This window comes from Saimiri boliviensis, chromosome 2, assembly GCF_048565385.1.
Source record: "Saimiri boliviensis isolate mSaiBol1 chromosome 2, mSaiBol1.pri, whole genome shotgun sequence".
In the NCBI taxonomy this organism is placed as follows: Eukaryota; Metazoa; Chordata; class Mammalia; order Primates; family Cebidae; genus Saimiri; species Saimiri boliviensis.
Window position 1 is genome coordinate 15548083 of NC_133450.1, and position 19219 is coordinate 15567301.

Sequence of the window (19219 nt, forward strand, 5' to 3'; positions counted from 1 at the left end):
TCAAATTAAATTTTGACTGCAATGCTGCAAATCTCACAGGATTAATACTTTCCCTTTCACTTCTCTCACCACCACCCTCAAAAAAGTTCAAGGGAAAACAAAGCACTTGCTTTTAAGGTATTGTTTGAGGGTATGAAAAAACTGAAATTATTTCTATATTAGATTTTTCCTAAAGAAGTTATAAGGAAAGACGAACCTCCTCCAAATGTTTATTTTGTTTTATATGTCGCTCGAACAGTCGTTCTAAAAACCTACAAATGATAAACAAAAATGTTAATGTCTCAAAATCAGAAAATCATCTAAATATAAAATAGCCATGTATTACTGAAACTACTAAAGGTTGAAAAATATTTTTTAGATTATTCTTTTTCTCTGTAAAGCTGAAGACTAATCCTTTCCTGTTCTCAGTTCTTCCACTATGCATTTGCTTCACGTTAAATGTTTCTGAAAAACTGTATGCTACTTTTATTTATTTGAATAAAAATCTGCTTTCTCTCACCCCACCTCCAAAAAGCTGTTTTTCTCTCACAGACATATGCAAACACCAAAAGCCGCTTCTCCCCTCCCCATCTTTACACACACACACACAAACACACACACACAAACACACACACACACACACACCCCTACCCCCAAAGCCAAACCCTAAAGCAAAGCCTCTTACAGAGATATTTTATAATGCTTCCTAAATTATACTTTAAAAAATTCCTAAGCCGGGCGCGGTGGCTCAAGCCTGTAATCCCAGCACTTTGGGAGGCTGAGGCGGGTGGATCACGAGGTCGAGAGATCGAGACCATCCTGGTCAACACGGTGAAACCCCGTCTCTACTAAAAATACAAAACATTAGCTGGGCATGGTGGCGTGTGCCTGTAATCCCAGCTACTCAGGAGGCTGAGGCAGGAGAATTGCCTGAACCCAGGAGGCGGAGGTTGCGGTGAGCCGAGATCGTGCCATTGCACTCCAGCCTGGGTAACAAGAGCGGAACTCCGTCTCAAAAAAAAAAAAAAAAAAAAAAATTCCTATAATGAAAAGTATAAAACACCAATGAACAAAATGGAAAATGACACCAAAAAAAGGGGAAAATATTCCATGTTCATGGATTGGAAGAATCAGTATCATTAAACTGTCCATACTACCCAAAGCTATCTACAGAGTCAATGCAAACCCTACCAAAAGACCAGTGACATTTTTCACAGATATAGAAACAAATATCTTAAAATATATATGAAATCATAAAAGACCTAGAACAGCCAAAGCTATCCTAAGTAAAAAGAACAAAATTGGAGGAATCATATTACCTGACTTCAAATTATACTACAGAGCTATAGTAACCAAAACAGCATGGTCAGGCATAAAACCAGACCAATGGAACCGAATAGAGAACCCAGAAACAAATCCACAAACCTACAGTGAACTCAGTTTTGACAAAGTTGCCAAGAACATACACTGGGGAAAAGGCATTCTCTTCACTAAATGATACTGGGAAAACTGAATACCCATATGCAAAAGAATGAAACTAGACCCCTATCTCTTACCACATACAAAAATCAAATCAAAATGGATTAAAGACTTAAATGTTTAAGTCCTCAAACTATGAAACTACTGCAAGAAAACACTGTGGGAAAATCTCTAGGACACTGGTTTGGCAAAGATTTCTTGAGCAATATCCCACAAGAACAGGCAACCAAAGCAAACATGGACAAATGGGATCACACCAAGTTAACAAGCTTCTGCACAGCAAAAGAAATAACTAACAAAGTGAAGAGACAACCCACAGAATGGGAGAAAATATTTGCAAACTACCCCTCTGACAAGGAATTAATAACCAGAATATATAAGGAGCTCAAACAACTATTTACTATTAGCTTTATAGGACCAAATCTAATAATCTGATAAAAATGGACAAAATTTTTAAAAAATTAAAAAACTCCCACTGATGGTAAATCCACATAACTTAAAAGTTATCACTAATTAAGTTCCATTAAGTGCTACTGTGCTAGCCATAATAATCATTTTACCTCTAATTCTGACAAATGTAGGGAGAAAAAGATATTTTAAAAACCATTTTAAAGATGAGAAAGCCACATCTCTAAGATGATAATTTCCTCTCCCCTGAGGTCAAAAGCCATTAGGAGAATTTAACCCAGATGTGTTTGGTTCCATAGAATTTATTCATTCTAAAACACCATGCTCACCTCTCTATCACAGAAACGTATCAACAGTTTCTTAAAAAACAACTAATTTCTTTTGTTATCATTTGTTAGCATCAGCGAAGTTAGGAGCCAACCTTAGGCTTGGTAGTTCTGAATTACTTCACAATTTTTTTTTAAAACCCAAGAAATCTGTATTCTACTTTTAACAGCTATCATTAACATTTTAGAATGTTCACTACTAAGCATTTTTTCTATTCATTTGTATTTCTTTACCAAATTGGAATTAAACAATATATACTATTTGGGTATATATTTTTTCTTTTTCTTTTCTTTTCTTTTCTTTCTTTTTTTTTTTTTTTTAAATGACAGAGTCTCACTCTGTTGCCCAGGCTGGAGTGTAATGGCCAGATCTTGGCTCACTGGAACCTCCACCTCCCAAATTCAGGACACACAATTTCCCTAAGCTATGCAATAGCTAATCTGGTTTTGCAAACTTTCCATTTCATTGACAGTGTGCAAATCTAACTCTTAATTTCTCATTTTACTAGATCTAATACTAGTAACAGTTGTACCAAAAATGCTTGATTTTGATTTTCATGACAGTTTCAGATAGTAAAATGGGATTATGGAGCTTTGCAAATAAGTGGTAAAGATCTTCTTTTACTAGTTACTTATAACCAAGGAATATAATATTAAAATGAGTAAAATCTCTATTCTATAATTCTCCCAAGTGGTAAACTTCCCCTAATGTATGAATTAAACATTCTTTACAACTTGCTATCAATTATAATAATATGTTTCTAAGAAAGCAAAGTATTTTTTCATTTCCTAATATGGGAAAATAACTTTAAACTTTTAACATCATATGAAGAAATATGAAGAATATTTAATATAGACCTTAATTCCATAACACAGTTAAAAAAACTAACCTGTTTGAAAATAAACCAAGTTTCAAAATTTCATCTGTTACATCTTCAATGAAACTCAGATACAGTAGTTCTTCTTCACTGCAAAGGAAAGGCAATATATAGCATAAAAATTATTGCTTATTCTGAAAACTGTAAGAAACATTAATACCTAATTAGAAATATCTATCTCTACCATCACCAATGTACTTCTATCTTATATTACTAAGGGGAATATTATAAAACAAACATGTCTACCTTCTCAAATTATACAAGGATAAATATTTACTAAAGATGATGACCTAATAGAGTAAAATTTCAAAGATATCTGCAATATCCATAGCAGTAAAAATAACCAGCATTAAACAAAACAAAAAGAGAGCAATGAAAGGCAAGGGGCAATCAAATGCAATCTGCTGGGAGCAAGCACTTCCAAGGAGGGTTTTAAATTTCCTAATGGCTCCTGACCAGGTCCAGCAGCAGAGGTGCAAGCCCCTCTGCAAAGCACTTGCAAGGAGGAAAAGGAACGTTGTCCAGAGAAGCGGGAGCTTCAACTAAGAAGTCCTCTCCTAGTTCTAGGCCAGCATCTTGTTTTAAGGTTGAGAAATTTACAAACAGAAACATTTATTTTTTCTCTCAAAATGTTCAGAGAAGAAAAATTCTCACAGAAAAATTTATGAACATAAATATTGTGGTAATTTTTAACTACTTGTACACAATTCTCTATTATAACTATATTTTAGTAGCTATTATAATAAAATTAGGATAGTATTGTACATTTAATTAGCTAAAATTGGTGAATTTATACAAAATGTTAAGTAGCAAGTAACTAAATTAATGAACAAGCAAATATAAGGGAAGAGTTAATAAGCAAATCAAATAATAGATTTAAATGTTTAATAAAAAGTTAGTTTCAAACTGATTTAGTGTCTTGCTTGCTTAAAAAAGTACATTTGAAAATAGATAAAATTTTATAAAGTATTTTCCCTAAAAAAGTAATTAAAACAACATTAAAATCTACAAGTAAAATGTCTGCAAAAAACTGCTGAGGTTAGAACCCTCTGGAAAGAGTATCTTGAGTTAGTAAAAGTCTGCATTTCTTTAAAACTCTTCTTTATTATTTTTACCTATAAAATAAATAAGAATTATGGATACTAATTATTTAAAAGTATCAGGCATTAGGGACAAATTTCAACTGGAGATAAAAAAATGAAGTGGTTGATAATTATTCCAGAAAGTTATTATTTCTCACATAAATTTGAGAAAATTATTTGAGTTTAGCATGTATTATAGGTTTGCTATCCCAAAGCTTGTTGAAAGAAAGATTAGTGTTCACAGATGAATGGATAAAGAAAATGTATATATACACCATGAAATACTATTCAGCCATAAAAACAAAATCATGTCATTTGTGGCAACATGGATGGAACTGGAGGACACTGTGTTAAGTGAAATAAGCCAGCAATGGAAAGTTAAACACCACATGTTCTCACTCATGTGGAAGCTAAAAACAGTTGATTTCATAGAAGTAGAAAGTAAAACAGAGGGTACTGGAGGCTGGGAAGGGTAGAAGGGATCAAGGGACAAGGTGAGATTTGTTAAAAGATACAAAATTACTGCTAGATAGGAGGAGCAAGTTCTAGTGTTCTATACCACTATAAGAAGACTACTACAGTTAACAATAGTTTCAGGTAACTAGAAGAAGGAAACTCAATGTTTCCAACACAAAATGTTTGAGATGATGGATATGCTAATTAAACTGTTCTAATCACTGTATAGTATATGTATCAAAACACCACTAGGTACTCCACGAATATGTACATTTCTTACTTGCCAGTTTTTTTTAAAAAGAGAGATTATTGTTCAATCCTGACTTATTTAATAACGGTTTCTATGATTCTTAACTCTTGATTTCCACTATGCAAAATGAAGAGGTAAAAAAAGGTCTTACTCAGAGTAGATTTTACTAGTTGACGGGAGCTTCAGGGAACACTGACTTATTGCCCTAGAAAGAGGAAGTTAAAGTAGGTGAGCAAAACAATGGTTGGCATACAATAAGTACTCAATAATCTCAATAATACTGTATATTAGTACAGATTGAATACCCCTTATTTGAGATGCTTGGAACCAGAAGTATTTCAGATTTTGGATTTTGGAATATTTCCATTATATACTTACTAGTTGAGCATCTCAAATCCAAAACTCTGAAATCCAAAATGCTCCAATGAGCATTTCCTTTGGGTACCATGTCAGATTTTGAAGTATTTTGAATTACAGATTTTCAAATTTGGGATGTCCAACCTGTAATAACATGTTTTAGCAATTTTTAATGCATGCTCATATCCATATCTAATTTAATCTTCTAAACAACCCAGTCAGGTATGTTGGCTATGCATTATTTTTCCCATTTACTGATGAGTTCATTAAGGGTCAGAAAGGCTAATTAACTTTCCAAGGTTAATGTTAGTAAGTAGCAAAGTCAGGCTTTTAAACTACTTTTCTAGTTATAAATTCACAATTATAACTATGGCATATAAATTCAAAACCATACTATGGCATTTTGCCATAGTATTGTTTTAAAAAGAATTGTGAATTTATAACTAGAAAAAAAGACAATTTGACCAAGGCTAATATAAACAAAGACAATTTGACTAAGGTTAATGTATAAATAATGCTTCTGGATACATTACTAAGAAAAAATGTTTCAAGTTAGTTATCATGATAAATTTTGTTATTATTCAGTAATGTTACCAATAGTTAATTCAAAACTTTTTATTCAGGTATATTCAATTATAACATTTTGCTTTACTTCTTCTAGAAAGTATGAGAAAAGACAAACATTTCTTTCCTTAAGCCACTCTTTTTATTCAATGAAGACTGGCTCAAGAATAGCTTATATTAATAAATAGTGTATGTACTGAAGCACCAGAAATGTCAAAGATAGGGAAGTTAGCAATGAACTCTCTATGGCCTTAGCAGGTAAGATCTGTAGCAAAGGCATGAGGGAGAAGCTGGAGCTTGAGGGGACTGTGTGTCCTTTACTAGTGGTCTGCTACGTAACACCTTATTCTTGCCCTCTTTTTAATCTCTACTCCTTCCTTTTTTCTAACCCTGCCCCTTATTTCCTATCCATTCTCTTGACACTGGAAATATATCTGACAGCTGAAACTGTCCAGGCATCTTTTAGGTTTTCTACTACCTGCTAATTAATGTATAATATTCCTTAATTACTCAACACAATGAGCAGTTTTTAAAGAGTGTCTCCATTGCAGTGAGCCAAGACTGCATCACTACACTCCAGACTGGACAACAGAGACAAACTCTGTCTCAAATAAATAAACACATAGTGTCTTCACGTAGCACAGATAGGTCAAGCACCAGCATATGATGACTATTCGAAATCACAAATTATGACTCCTCAAATGGCAAAGCTTTTCAGTACTATTTGTGCCATGTAAACTGATTAGTATCACTGCCAGAAGACTTGTCTTGGGGAAAATCATTTTTTTTTAATGAACAGTGATGACAAATAATACCAGTTGGTATGCCTTTTTCCTTTACTGAGGAATTAGCAAAATTAACTCATTTAAACTTTTACTGAGCACTTAACTTTGTAAATTTCCCTGGCAAAACTAAAACTGTTATTGAATTACATAACACCAAAATAGATCAGAGCATGTGATCATAGTACTTATGCTACAAATACTGTATGTCTGTTATACAAGAAGGCAACTAAAGATAGTTGAAATTATTTCTCTTGTGACCTGTTTACCTTGGTGAAGAATGCCGAAGAGCATCATCCTTAATCCCATCCCATGTTAAGTCATGCCCTTGTAAAGGTAAAGCGGTTATTTTTTCTTTGGTATCATATGTCATACAATTAGATGCCTGGGGGTGCAATAAAAAATATTTTTGCTTAAAAACACATTATGAAAGCAGAAATACAGCAAATTTTAAGTAAGCAGAGATATCCAGTAGATAAAAATTATACTACAAAGAATATTTTAGAATGATTTTTCTATCAGTTCAGGACTTTTTTCTTAAAGATAAAATGACTTATTTCTTGTATTTTAATGACACTTAAATGACATTAAGAAATTGCCACAAACATATAAAGGGAAATGGAAGCAAATCTTCAACCTCTAAATAAATTTGAAGGAAAAAAAATCCCATTAATCAGAAATTCAAACAGCTCATCTGTTTTAAATGCCAACATGACAAATATGCAGAAGCAGTGATAGCACTAGGAGCATGGACAATAATATTAACAAGCAAACAAAAATAATGGCAGCTTCCTTTTTTTTTTTTTTTTTTTTTTTTTTAGTGCGGAGTCTCTCTGTCACCAGGCTGGAGTGCAGTGGTGCATTCTCGGCTCACTGCAACCTTCGACTTCCTGGTTCAAGTGATTCCCCTGTCTCAGCTTCCTGAGTAGCTGAGATTACAGGCAAGCACCACCAAGCCCAGCTATTTTTTGTATTTTTAGTAGAGATGAGGTTTCGCCATGTTGGCCAGGATGGTCTTGATCTCCCGACCTTGTGATCCACCCGCCTCGCCTTCCCAAAGTGCTGGGATTATAGGCGTGAGCCACTGTACCCGGCTTGTTTTTGTTTTTTTGAGATGGAGTCTTGCTTTGTCGCCAGGCTGGAGTGCAGTGGTGTGATCTTGGCTCACTGCAGCCTCCACCTCCCGGGTTCAAGAGATTCCCCTGCCTCAGCCTCCCGAGTAGCTGGGACTACTGGCATGTGCCACCACGCCCAGCTAATTTTTTTTTTTTTTTTTTTTTTTTTTTTTGTATTTTAGTAGAGACAGGGTTTCACCATGTTGGCCACCAGGATGGTCTCGATCTCCTGACCTCATGACCCGCCCACCTCGGCCTCCCAAAGTGCTGGGATTAAAGGTGTGAGCCACCGTGCCCAGCCATGGTACTGCGCCTGTCCAAGACTTACTTTTATGGACTCCTTCTTATGCACCATGAACTGTGCCAAGCATTTACTCGCATCATTAGATTTAATCTTTACAATAACAATTTATGAATGGTTTTAAAGGTACTGTTAAAATGTGGATCTATTGCAGTTATTACTCTACTGGCTTCTTCAAGTCAGGTACTGATGGCACTGACTATGGAATATGGGGACATCCATTTTCTTGCAAGATTATATTTGTATTTATTTAGTTATCTGCAGAGCTGACTCTTTTCAAAAATTTTAAGCTAATAATAGCTATCATGGATTAAGCCCTTACCAGGCTAGGCACTTTACCTCCATCATTTACTGCTCCCTAATAATCCTGAAAGTTAAGTACAGTTTTTCTAGATGAGGAAATTCAGCTCTCAGAGGATAAGCAATTTATCCTTGGGCCTTAAGTGGCAGGGCCCTATGTCAAACAGCTATTAATGGCTGAGATGGAAAACTACCACCTTCTATCCAGTTTTAGAAGGCAAGGGGGAAGTTGAGTATGATTATGTTATATTCTTCTATCTCTGGATCTGTGTTTGAAATTTTAATAGACAAACTATTTTTTTTTTTTCTGAGACGGAGTTTCGCTCTTGTTACCCAGGCTGGAGTGCAATGGCGCGATCTCGGCTCACCGCAACCTCCGCCTCCTGGGTTCAGGCAATTCTCCTGCCTCAGCCTCCTAAGTAGCTGGGATTACAGGCACGCGCCACCACGCCCAGCTAGTTTTTTGTATTTTTTTAGTAGAGACAGGGTTTCGCCATGTTGACCAGGATGGTCTCGATCTCTCGACCTCGTGATCCACCCGCCTCGGCCTCCCAAAGTGCTGGGATTACAGGCTTGAGCCACCGCGCCCGGCTGACAAACTATTTTTATAAACAATAAATTTAAGTTAGGACACTAGTGTAAGACTGATACTGCAAAAATAAAACAATTCCATTTGTCTCAAAATTAGACCCAAAGTTGCAATATTTTAAAAGAAATGATGCTCAGAATTCAAAATAAAAACCCTATAATAAAGAGCTTTATGGTCTAGAAAAAGTAAAGGCAAGCATAAGAGAATAATATTTACCTATTCTTATAACATGTATCATTTCCAATCATATAATCTGTGGCAATTTGTTGCAAAAAAAGATATAAAAACTCAACTTCTGCACTACTCTGCTGGCTCCACTAGTAATCCAGGTCTGCATCTTTGGAAATAATACTTAAGGTATTTTACTGATCCTTCCATCTGTCCCACCAGCCAACCGACCATCCAGGAAAGATGCTAGTAACAAATGACTTCCCAGATTTGGCAGGATCCACCTGGCTATTCAGAGAGTTATAACCATTTCTAAGTAGGCAGACCTTCTGTATAATGGCTGTATCATGTATGATAAGTGTCACCAAGAAATGATTATTCATAGTCTAAATAGCTGTACATATTTATTTATAGTAAAACATCTGTAATTCAAATGCAGCAATACAAAAATACTTCATACTTATTACCTGCTTTATGTTCATTTCTAAATCTGTTACATTTTTGGTCTCAGCTGCCCCCAACTCAGATTTAAAGCTGTAATAATTTAAAATAAAAAATTGTTAATCCTTCAAAATATAAACACTGTGGTAACAAGGTTTACTGGCTAGAAAAACTCAAACATAAAAAAATGAGATCCATCTATTCTTATAAAATACATAATTTTGAATTATTTGATTTCATTTGATTAAATATCTGCAGACTCATCTGATATTACTGTACCTCTTACCTATATAAAAAAAAATACTAGTCTTAAATTGTTTTTACTTTCTAAAACGACTAAAACATAGTATCAGATAAACTGTTTATGTAATAGAAAAACAATCACAGTCACAAATCTGCTGTTACTCAAAACTTGACAAGATTCGTTTTTTTCTTTAGTCATCTGGCAAACTTTTATTCAACATACATCTTGTGCCGGGCACTACTGTATTTAAAAACATTATTGAGGCAAATTATACTTAATTTTCAGAAATTATCCCAACTTAAAATTATTCTTGGCAGGTGTTGCTGTGAAGACTGGCTTGAATATCTGCAGGGAATGGAGCAGAGGGGTAGATGGAAAAAGGGTTGATTTCTTCCCCGCTGTAGCCCCTTGTTTTGCCACTTTGTTAACATGAATCAATATGCATATTTACACAAATGCTGTCTGATGACATATTTTAAGAATTCTCATGACTGTATATTTAGAAGACCCCATCATCTCAGCCCAAAATCTCCTTAAACTGATAAGCAACTTCAGCAAAGTCTCAGGATACAAAATCAATGTGCAGAAATCACAAGCATTTCTATACACCAATAACAGACTAACAGAGAGCCAAATCATGAGCAAACTCCCATTCATAATTGCTACAAAGAGAATAAAATACCTAGGAATAAAACTAGCAAAGGATGCAAAGGACCTCTTCAAGGAGAACTACAAACCACTGCTCAAGGAAATCAGAGAGGACACAAACAAATGGAGAAACATTCCATGCTCATGGTTAGGAAGAATCAATATTGTGAAAATGGCCATATTTCCCAAAGCAATTTATAGATTCAATGCTATCCCCATCAAGCACCAATGACCTTCTTCACAGAACTGGAAGAAACCACCTTAAACTTCATATGAAACCAAAAGAGAGCCCGCATAGCCAAGACAATCCTAAGCAAAAAGAACAAAGCTGGAGGCATCATGCTACCTGATTGCAAACTATACTACAAAGCTACAGTAATCAAAACAGCATGGTACTGGTACCAAAACAGAGATATAGACCAATGGAACAGAACAGAGGCCTTGGAGGTAATGCCACACATCTACAACCATCTGCTCTTTAACAAACCTGATAAAAACAAGCAATAGGGAAAGGATTCCTTGTTTAATAAATGGTGTTGGGACAGTCAGAATGGCAATCATTAAAAAATCTGGAGACAACAGATGCTGGAGAGGATCTGGAGAAATAGGAACACTTTTACACTGTTGGTGGGAGTGTCAATTAGTTCAACCATTGTGGAAGACAGTGTGGCGATTCCTCAAGGACCTAGAAATAGAAATTCCATTTGACCCAGCAATCCCATTACTGGGTATATATCCAAAGGATTAGAAATCGTTCTACTATAAGGACACGTGCACATGAATGTCCATTGCAGCACAGTTTACAATAGCAAAGACCTGGAAACAACCCAAATGCCCATCGATGATAGACTGGACAGAGAAAATGTGGCACATATACACCATGGAATATCATGCAGCCATAAACAACAATGAGTTTGTGTCCTTTGTAGGGACATGGATGAACCTGGAAACCATCATTCTCAGCAAACTGACACAAAAGCAGAAAATCAAACACCGCATGTTCTCACTCATAGGCGGGTGTTGAACAATGAGAACGCATGCACACAGGGAGGGGAGCACTACACACTGGGGTCTGTTAGGGGGAAACATAGGAGAGACAGCTGGGGGGTGGGGAGTTGGGGAGAGATAACGTGGGGAGAAATGCCAGATATAGGTGATGGGGAGGAAGGCAGCAAATCACACTGCCATGTGTGTACCTATGCAACAATCTTGCATGTTCTTCACATGTACCCCAAAACCTAAAATGCAATAAAAAATAAATAAATAAATAAATAAATAAATGGCATTGGGAAAACTGGCTAGCAGTGTGTAGAAAGCAGAAACTGGCCCCCTTCCTGACACTTTACACTAAAATTAACTCCAGATGGATTAAAGACTTAAACATAAGACCTAACACCATAAAAACCATAGAAGAAAATCTAGGCAATACCATTCAGGACATAGGCAAAGGCAAGGACTCCATGACTAAAACACCAAAAGCATTGGCAACAAAAGCCAAAATAGACAAATGGAACCTAATTAAACTCCAGAGCTTCTGTACAGCAAAAGAAGCAATCATTAGAGTGAACTGACAACCAACAGCATGAGAAAAAATTTTTGCAATCTACCCATCTGACAAAGGGCTAATATCCAGAATCTACAAAGAACTAAAACAGATTTACAAGAAAAAAACAAACAAACCCATCCAAAAGTGGGAGGATATGAAAAGACACTTTTAAAAAGAAGACATATATGAGGTCCACAAACATATGAAAAAATGCTTATCATCACTGATTATTAGAGAAATGCAAATCAAAACCACATTGAGATACCACCTCATGCCAGTTAGAATGGCGATCATTAAAAAATCTGGAGACAACAGATGCTGGAGAGGATCTGGAGAAATAGGAACACTTTTACACTGTTGGTGGGAGTGTAAACTAGTTCAACCACTGTGGAAGACAGTGTAGCACTTCCTCAAAGACCTGGAAATAGAAATTCCATTTGACCCAGCAATCCCATTACTGGGTATATATCCAAAGGATTATAAATTGTTCTATTATAAGGACACGTGCACATGAATGTTCACCGCAGCACTGTTTACAATAGCAAAGACCTGGAAACAACCCAAATGCCCATCGATGATAGACTGGATAGGGAAAATGTGACACATATACACCATGGAATATCATGCAGCCATAAACAACAATGAGTTTGTGTCCTTTGTAGGGACATGGATGAACCTGGAAACCATCATTCTCAGCAAACTGACACAAGAACAGAAAATCAAACACTGCATGTTCTCACTCATAGGCGGGTGCTGAACAATGAGAACGCATGGACACAGGGAGGGAAGCATCACACACTGGGGTCTGTTGTGGGGGGCAGGGGAGGGACAGCGGCGGAGGGGTGGTAGGGAAGTCAGGGAGGGATAACATGGGGAGAAATGCCAGATGTAGGTGACAGGGGGATGGAAGCAGCAAACCACATTGCCATGTGTGCACCTATGCAACAATCCTGTATGATCTGCACATGTACCCCAGAACCTAAAGTACAATTAAAAAAAAAGAATTCTCCAGAAGTATATTTAAAAACATACATAATTCTTGAACCATGCTTGAAATAAAATATGTAATTCATACTTATAAGGAGCTTCACTGGTTTAATAGCTATTTTTCAGTAATTACTTTGATAGTTCTGGTGATACATGGAAAAGGAAAAGTTACATTCATCTCATTCCAGTCAAAGGGCACTATCAGATCTTAAGGCTGGCAGCAGAAAACAGGAATATTAATTCATTAATTTTCATTTAATTTCGTGAAGGATTTACTACTGGTTGTTGATATATCATACCTTAATTCAGTCTGGGTTTCAGCTTCTATCCGTTGATCTGTAAAATCCTTTTTTCTTTTGGCAGGTGTATAATAGCGATACTGTGACAGGAAAGATTTTGCTTCTGTTTTTAAAGTGCGGGGAGTGAATGGCAATTGTTTGTTAGAAAAGAGTTCAGAATGTTTATCCAAAAGATCCCCACTGGGTGCCTTTGAAATGACTAACTGAAACCGGTGGGAATTTGGGAATGTGCTCCTGGGCCTTCTGCCATACAGGGTTCCAGAGCCCGGTTTTCGGGGCCCGGAGGCTGTATAATCCAGGCTGGACAGGGGGGAACTGGAGTTCTTCTCAGGACCATTGGTGATGACTTTATCAGATTTATGTAGACTTAGGTGTAGTCTCTCTGAAGAGGGCACTAGTGACCTTGCAAAGGATGAAAATCCATTCGTTTCTTCTTTTAACACATCATCCTCAATTTGCGGTTCACCTGAGGGCTAAGAACATTTGATATGACAGTCATCAACTGCATTACAAATTCATGTAATTGGGGACCTCAAGATTACACATTAAAAAATGATAGCCTCAAGGGTTTACAAAATTAACTGATACGTTACTGAATGTGTTAGTATTTTATTTGAAGTTCTAGTCAAGTATTTGAATTAACATATTAAAATATAATTCTAAATATAAGTCTAGTAGAGCAATCAATTTCCTTTCTGAAACTAAAAAAAAAAAAAAAAGGATATTTGAGATCTTAAACTTGCATATTAAGATCTACTGGGAGATCTCAGTTTTATCTGAAAGTTTCCACACAAATTGTGAGCGCCAATGCCCTTCTCAACCACTGTTAGTGGCATCATCCTCACTGTCCTATCTTGTCATTATTGGAGGCTGCAGTGTAAGCCATCCCTCTGTGATGTCCAGGCTTTAAAGAAACGAAAAGCAACTTCTCATAATGTATGGAGCCCTGATTTAGGTAACTGATAATTTAAATATAATTAATAAATATTTATTCCATAAAAATTTCATATACATTTCTCAACTTTTCATTGGGGTAGGGGTAAAACTTTGAAAAAGGAGGATTTTGACTTGCTCCATTTCCTTTTGGTTTAACTTCAGGAAAACCATTTTTGCAGGTATCTGCGAAGTCTAAAAGCACAGATAATATTTTATTTTATAAACTTTCATAAAATGTCTAAGAAGCTTTGCCTATGACTTCAGCCCTTATGGACACATCTGTATATCCTCTGCAAAACTCTGAGGCACTTTCATTAGGTAGAGGCCAAATTACATGGAAGTTACAGAAATTGAGGTGAAAATTGCTAGGATTTAGTCACTTATATCTGTCTTATAACCTTGTTAGGAGGAAGAACAAGGGGAAGATGGACAAGCTGAGTAAGGAAAAAGCCAAGTGCTTCCTGTGTGCAAGGTACTGCTCTTGATATTGAATAGAAGAAGAACTTTTATCACTGCTACTAAGATGTATGGAATGTTTATTATGTACAAGATACTATACTAGTTAAATTTCATGTGTAGCTCATTTAATCCTAATATCAACTTCTGGGTGGTAGTACAGTTAGTTATTACACTATTTTGTAGATAAAAACGCTGCTCTGAGGTGCATAGTCTCACAGATTTGAACCAAGGCAGAGCCCATGTTCTTTACCACTTCATCATATTATCTATTTTAAAACTTATTAAAAAATTATATGATTTTAGATTTTTTACAGTATAAAAAATCTTAAACTGATTTTAACTCTTTTTCTGGGAACAAATAAGTCAGCTAACCTAAAGTGCTGATTTATCAAAGCAAAGAAATTGTAGATAACTTGATATTGTGCTACTACTCCCTAAAATATGTCAAGTCACCTTTCCTTTCCAACTCCTTTATTCCAAATACAAGACAAAAATTACTCAAAGCAAGTGAGTATCCCAGCATTAAATTTTGAGTCCCTAGGGTACTATTTGGTAAATGACTTTAAGACATTAGTTTTTACAAATATTTCTAAATGTACTCGCACTACAGCTTATGTACCAGAACAGTTTAGTTCCCAAAGAAATTTCTTAGTCTAATAATATCCTATAGGGCAATTAATTAATAAGCACAAGAATTACTTACACTTAGAACAGCACAAACTGAGATCAGAGGAAGGAAAAAGAAATGCACAAGGCATTATGATTGCCTATAAAGAATTTTTATCAGTAATGGTTATTTGATAAACAAAATGAAACACCAAAGTCTTTTAAAAGGGGTAGAGAAGTATATGTTAATCTGTCTCTCTGAAATGGGATGGAAAAATTTCTTCTGAACTTACTGAAAGCATGAAACTTTTCTCATTTTTGTATCTTATAATCTCTACCTTCTATTCAATTTTTTTTTCCTTGAAAACCAGTAGACCACAGTATAAAATCCACTGTACCAATCTGCATCTTAAGATTATATAATTGTTTCCTTTAGCTACGAATATCAGAAAGCTTGGATAAAGACATTTGAGCAGAATATATGTAACACACTGGTAGAACCCTGAAACATAAATAGCAAATCACTGTAACGTTCTGAAATCAGGAAAGGGTTCATCAATTACATGCCAGTAGAGCAAAAAGTCTGATGGTACCCCCTGAACAATTACCTTTTTTACATCATTCTTAGTCCTGTGAGGTTTGTGGTACACTTTTTCTGTGATTTCAGGATTTATGTAAAGTAATAAACACACCATAGTTGATATACTTATCATACTTTCATGTCAAGAATTTTACAAAACAGAACTCAGTACTAAACCAATCTTTTTTTAGGATGTCAGAAGACATAATGTACAATAATTTTCTATTTGTCAGATTTTTAAACAGTTGAAGAGTCAATTCAATTGCAGAACTGGATGGGTATGAATTATTCTAAAATCTGACTAACAGTTGTTTGCAAAAAAGTTTCAAGTTATATTTTATAAAAGAAACACAGCTCTTGACTTTCACTATTTTATACTGTTTTTAAAATGTTTCCTAGATTTTTTTTTTAAATCTCACTTTGTTGCCCAGGCTGGAATGCAGTGGCCTGATCATGGCTCAGTGCATCCTCAATCTCCTGGGCTCAATCAATCTGCCCGCCTCAGGCTCCTGAGTAGCTGGGACTACAGAGGCACACCATCATGCCTGGCTTTTTTTTTTTTTTGGCGGGGGGTAGGGGGGTGGGGAGGTATGGGGATGGGGGTAGGGGGTATTTTTTTTGTAGAGATGGGGTTTTTCCAAGTTACCAAGGCTGGTCTGAGACTCCTGGGCTCAAGTGATCTGTCTGCCTCAGTCTCCCAAAGTGTTGAGATCACAGGTGTGAGCCACTGCTCCCGACCTCTTTTCTAGATTTATTCAGAAACACAGATCACACCCACATAGTCACTTAATTTTAAAAGCACACAGTAAGTGCTACGCCGGTGAAGCAAATAAGGGAGCACTGACCAAGTAGTGAATGACTTGGAGTTACAGGGTGAAATCTGGAAGGACTTAGGAGGGTTCTGAGGATGACAGCAGGTGAGTCAGAGTATGAGAGAAGAAAAGTAGATGAGATACGGGCAAACGTCATAAAAGGTTTTTGATATATCATAAAGGGCTAATACACTCAGAGGTTAAAGCCAGCATTTTAACTACAGCAACCTTTTCAGTGAATACAAATTATAACCATAACAAGTATTTGTTAACTATAACACCCATTCAATTATCAAAACATACTGCCAAAAATAAGGCTTTTAAGACAATCTGAGTGTATCTAAAATATTTATCAGGGCTTATCAAAAATGAAGGCAAAGTGCAAGTTACTATGAATTCTAAATGGAGTCAATAAAAATATAGATAAAATAATAAATTAACTTTACGGAGGCAAAAAGTTATAGGGTTATAGTTGCTATTGGAAAAATGAAAACATCTAACACTTACAGAAATATATTAAAAATGTATAACATGTAAATAATATCTATTTATATTTTTATTTTATTATAAATATAATATATAAAACACATTAAAAAGATGTATTAACATATATGATTTGTATTTTCAAGAAGCCCTATTCTTATCTCAAAATATAATTAGTAATTTATACCCATGCTGAATAACAGAAACACATTTAAAATTTTCAGTTAAAAAGTACAATCACTAAAAATGAAAAGATACCTGTGAGTCAAACATTGAGGAACCTATTCCCAGACAGCAAAGTATAATACAGAGCAAATAACAGATTTATTCTAAAGGAAGCAGATCTATTCCTGGTCCTTTTATCTACATAATAGCCCTGGGGCTCTCAATCATATTCATGGCTTCCCCTGACGACTCCCAAATCTATTTTCAGCCCAGACCTCTTTGCTGACACAGATGCTTATATAGAAATGTCTATAAATATACTAGATGTTCCAAAAGCACCTCAAATCAAACATAGCCAAACAATAAACTCCTATCTTTTATTACCTCCAGCCCCAAAGAAAACCTGCACTTCATATTATTATGTTTCTGTGAATGATATATTGCTATCCTCCCAGTTGCCCAAGCCAGAAACTTAGGAATCTTTTTAACTCCTGCCTCTTGCTCTTTGCATCATCCACTCAGTCACCAAGTCCTGGAGATTCTACTTTCTTTTCTTTCTTCTTTTTTTTTTTTGAGACAAAAGTTTTGTTCCATTGCCAGGATGGAGTGCAGTGGCATGATCTTGGATCACTGCAACCTCTGCCTCCAGGGTTCAAGTGATTCTCCTGCCTCAGCCTCCCAAGTAGCTGGGACTACACGTGCGCACCACCACGGCCAGCTAATTTTTGTATTTTTAGTAAGGACAAGATTTCACCATGTTGGCCAGGATGGTCTCAATCTCCAGACCTCGTGATCTGCCCACCTCAGCCTTCCAAACTGCTGGGATTACAGGTGTTGGCCACCGCACCTGGCCTCTACTTTCTAAATATCTCTTAAATGTATTCCTTATGCTCTCTGTGCTGTCTTAGAATCATGTCTTAGTTACTGGTTCCCAGATTACTGCAACTGCCTCATAATTAGTCTGTCCTCCACTGCTGTCAGTGTAAAGTGTCAGTATGATGATATAACTTCAACTAAAAACTGGTCTATGGCTCCCAGCATTTCTGAAGAGAAAAAATCCAGACTCGTTATAGCATTGGTATTTGGTAAGCAGAGCAGTGAATCTGGCTTTTGCTCAACAGTCCATAGTTTTGTTTTAAACCACATCATGGGTGCTGGGGGCAGAAAACAAAGCTCTATGAGATCATGCTTGAGAATCTAGCATCCTCTCAATGGCTACTCTTCACCTAGATGACTTGCAGGGAAACTTCCCCATCCTGAACCCTGGCGCTGAGCTGAAGGAGACTGCTGGCCTTCTAATATTAATTCAAATAAACTCAAAAAGAAGACAATGGGTAAATCTAAACATTAGATATTTGTTATTAAAGAACTGCTAATAATTTTTAAGACATAATAGTATTGTTGTGGTTTTAAAAGTCTATCTTTTAGATATATACTCAAACATTTATTAATAAAATTATACAGTATCTGCGGTTTGCATCAAAATAACCTAGGAAAGTGAGTGGACATATAGGTAAAGTAACACTGGCTCTGAGCAGATCATCATTACAACCTAGGTGATGGGAACATGTGGGTTTAATACACTATATTTTTGTAGATGCTAAGGTTTTCAAAATAAAAAACTTCAAGAAATGAAAACAGCACACATAAGAATAAAACAAACTTACATTTCAACTGAGAGATAGAGATAGAAAGAACACAGTCCTCATTATTGCAAGAAGAAAAAAGCTGAACTATCTGCACATTAATGATTTTTCTTGAACTAATGAGAGAACTGAGGTCACAGAGCAAACAACTAATCTGAAATCTGGAGAGAGGTAAGTATCTGAGCACTTGCTTACTTGGGAAAGATGCCATGGAATGCCTTGTAAACTGATAAGATATGCTAAAATTTCCTAAAGACTGAGTGTGGACTAGTGATGAGTGTGTGCTGCCTCTGAGGTCTGGGGAGTCTGTACCTCTTGCAGGCTTTCCCCAAG

The 19219-nt window shown here is 36.0% G+C and overlaps 1 protein-coding gene across 4 annotated transcripts in view; it reads right to left on the reverse strand.

Annotated features, from left to right (window-relative positions):
- Nucleotides 1-19219, reverse strand: part of SPATA7 (spermatogenesis associated 7) — an 84559-nt gene that overhangs the window by 22552 nt on the left and 42788 nt on the right. For all 4 annotated transcript variants that reach the window (XM_003940913.3, XM_003940912.3, XM_074392861.1 and 1 more), the window contains 6 exons: nt 13200-13672; nt 9502-9568; nt 6831-6946; nt 5010-5063; nt 3083-3160; nt 197-251 (listed from right to left, as the gene is read on the reverse strand). In XM_003940913.3, the coding sequence (XP_003940962.2) occupies nt 197-251; nt 3083-3160; nt 5010-5063; nt 6831-6946; nt 9502-9568; nt 13200-13672 (843 nt within the window). The remainder of the gene's footprint in view (nt 1-196; nt 252-3082; nt 3161-5009; nt 5064-6830; nt 6947-9501; nt 9569-13199; nt 13673-19219) is intronic.